The sequence below is a fragment of the Myotis davidii genome, unplaced genomic scaffold (genome assembly GCF_000327345.1).
Source record: "Myotis davidii unplaced genomic scaffold, ASM32734v1 scaffold143, whole genome shotgun sequence".
In the NCBI taxonomy this organism is placed as follows: Eukaryota; Metazoa; Chordata; class Mammalia; order Chiroptera; family Vespertilionidae; genus Myotis; species Myotis davidii.
Genome location: NW_006294876.1, coordinates 7,963,932 through 7,964,132, shown reverse-complemented (window position 1 = coordinate 7,964,132; position 201 = coordinate 7,963,932). Strand labels below are relative to the sequence as shown.

At 78.6% G+C, this 201-nt stretch overlaps 1 protein-coding gene across 1 annotated transcript in view; it reads left to right on the top strand.

Annotated features, from left to right (window-relative positions):
* Positions 1-8: 8 nt before the first annotated feature.
* MRPS30 (mitochondrial ribosomal protein S30) overlaps positions 9-201 on the top strand; it is a gene marked incomplete at its 5' end in the record, with an annotated part of 8,380 nt that continues 8,187 nt past the window's right edge. The window contains one exon of the mRNA XM_015567637.1: positions 9-199. Coding sequence (XP_015423123.1) covers positions 9-199 — 191 coding nt within the window. The remainder of the gene's footprint in view (positions 200-201) is intronic.

The following is a 201-nucleotide window of genomic DNA, read 5'->3' as shown; positions in this document are numbered from 1 at the left end:
TCCCGCCGCCCGCCGAGCCCGGGTCTCCGCCCTCCGATCCCGGGTCCCCGCCGGCCGAGCCCGGATCCCCGCCGACCGAGCCCGCGCCCCCGCCCGTCCCGGACCTGGCGACTCTGCGCGCAGCCGCGTGCGACTGCCTCCTGCAGGAGCACTTCTACCTGCGGCGCCAGAAGCGCGCGCCCCTCTACCAGAGGTGGAGGC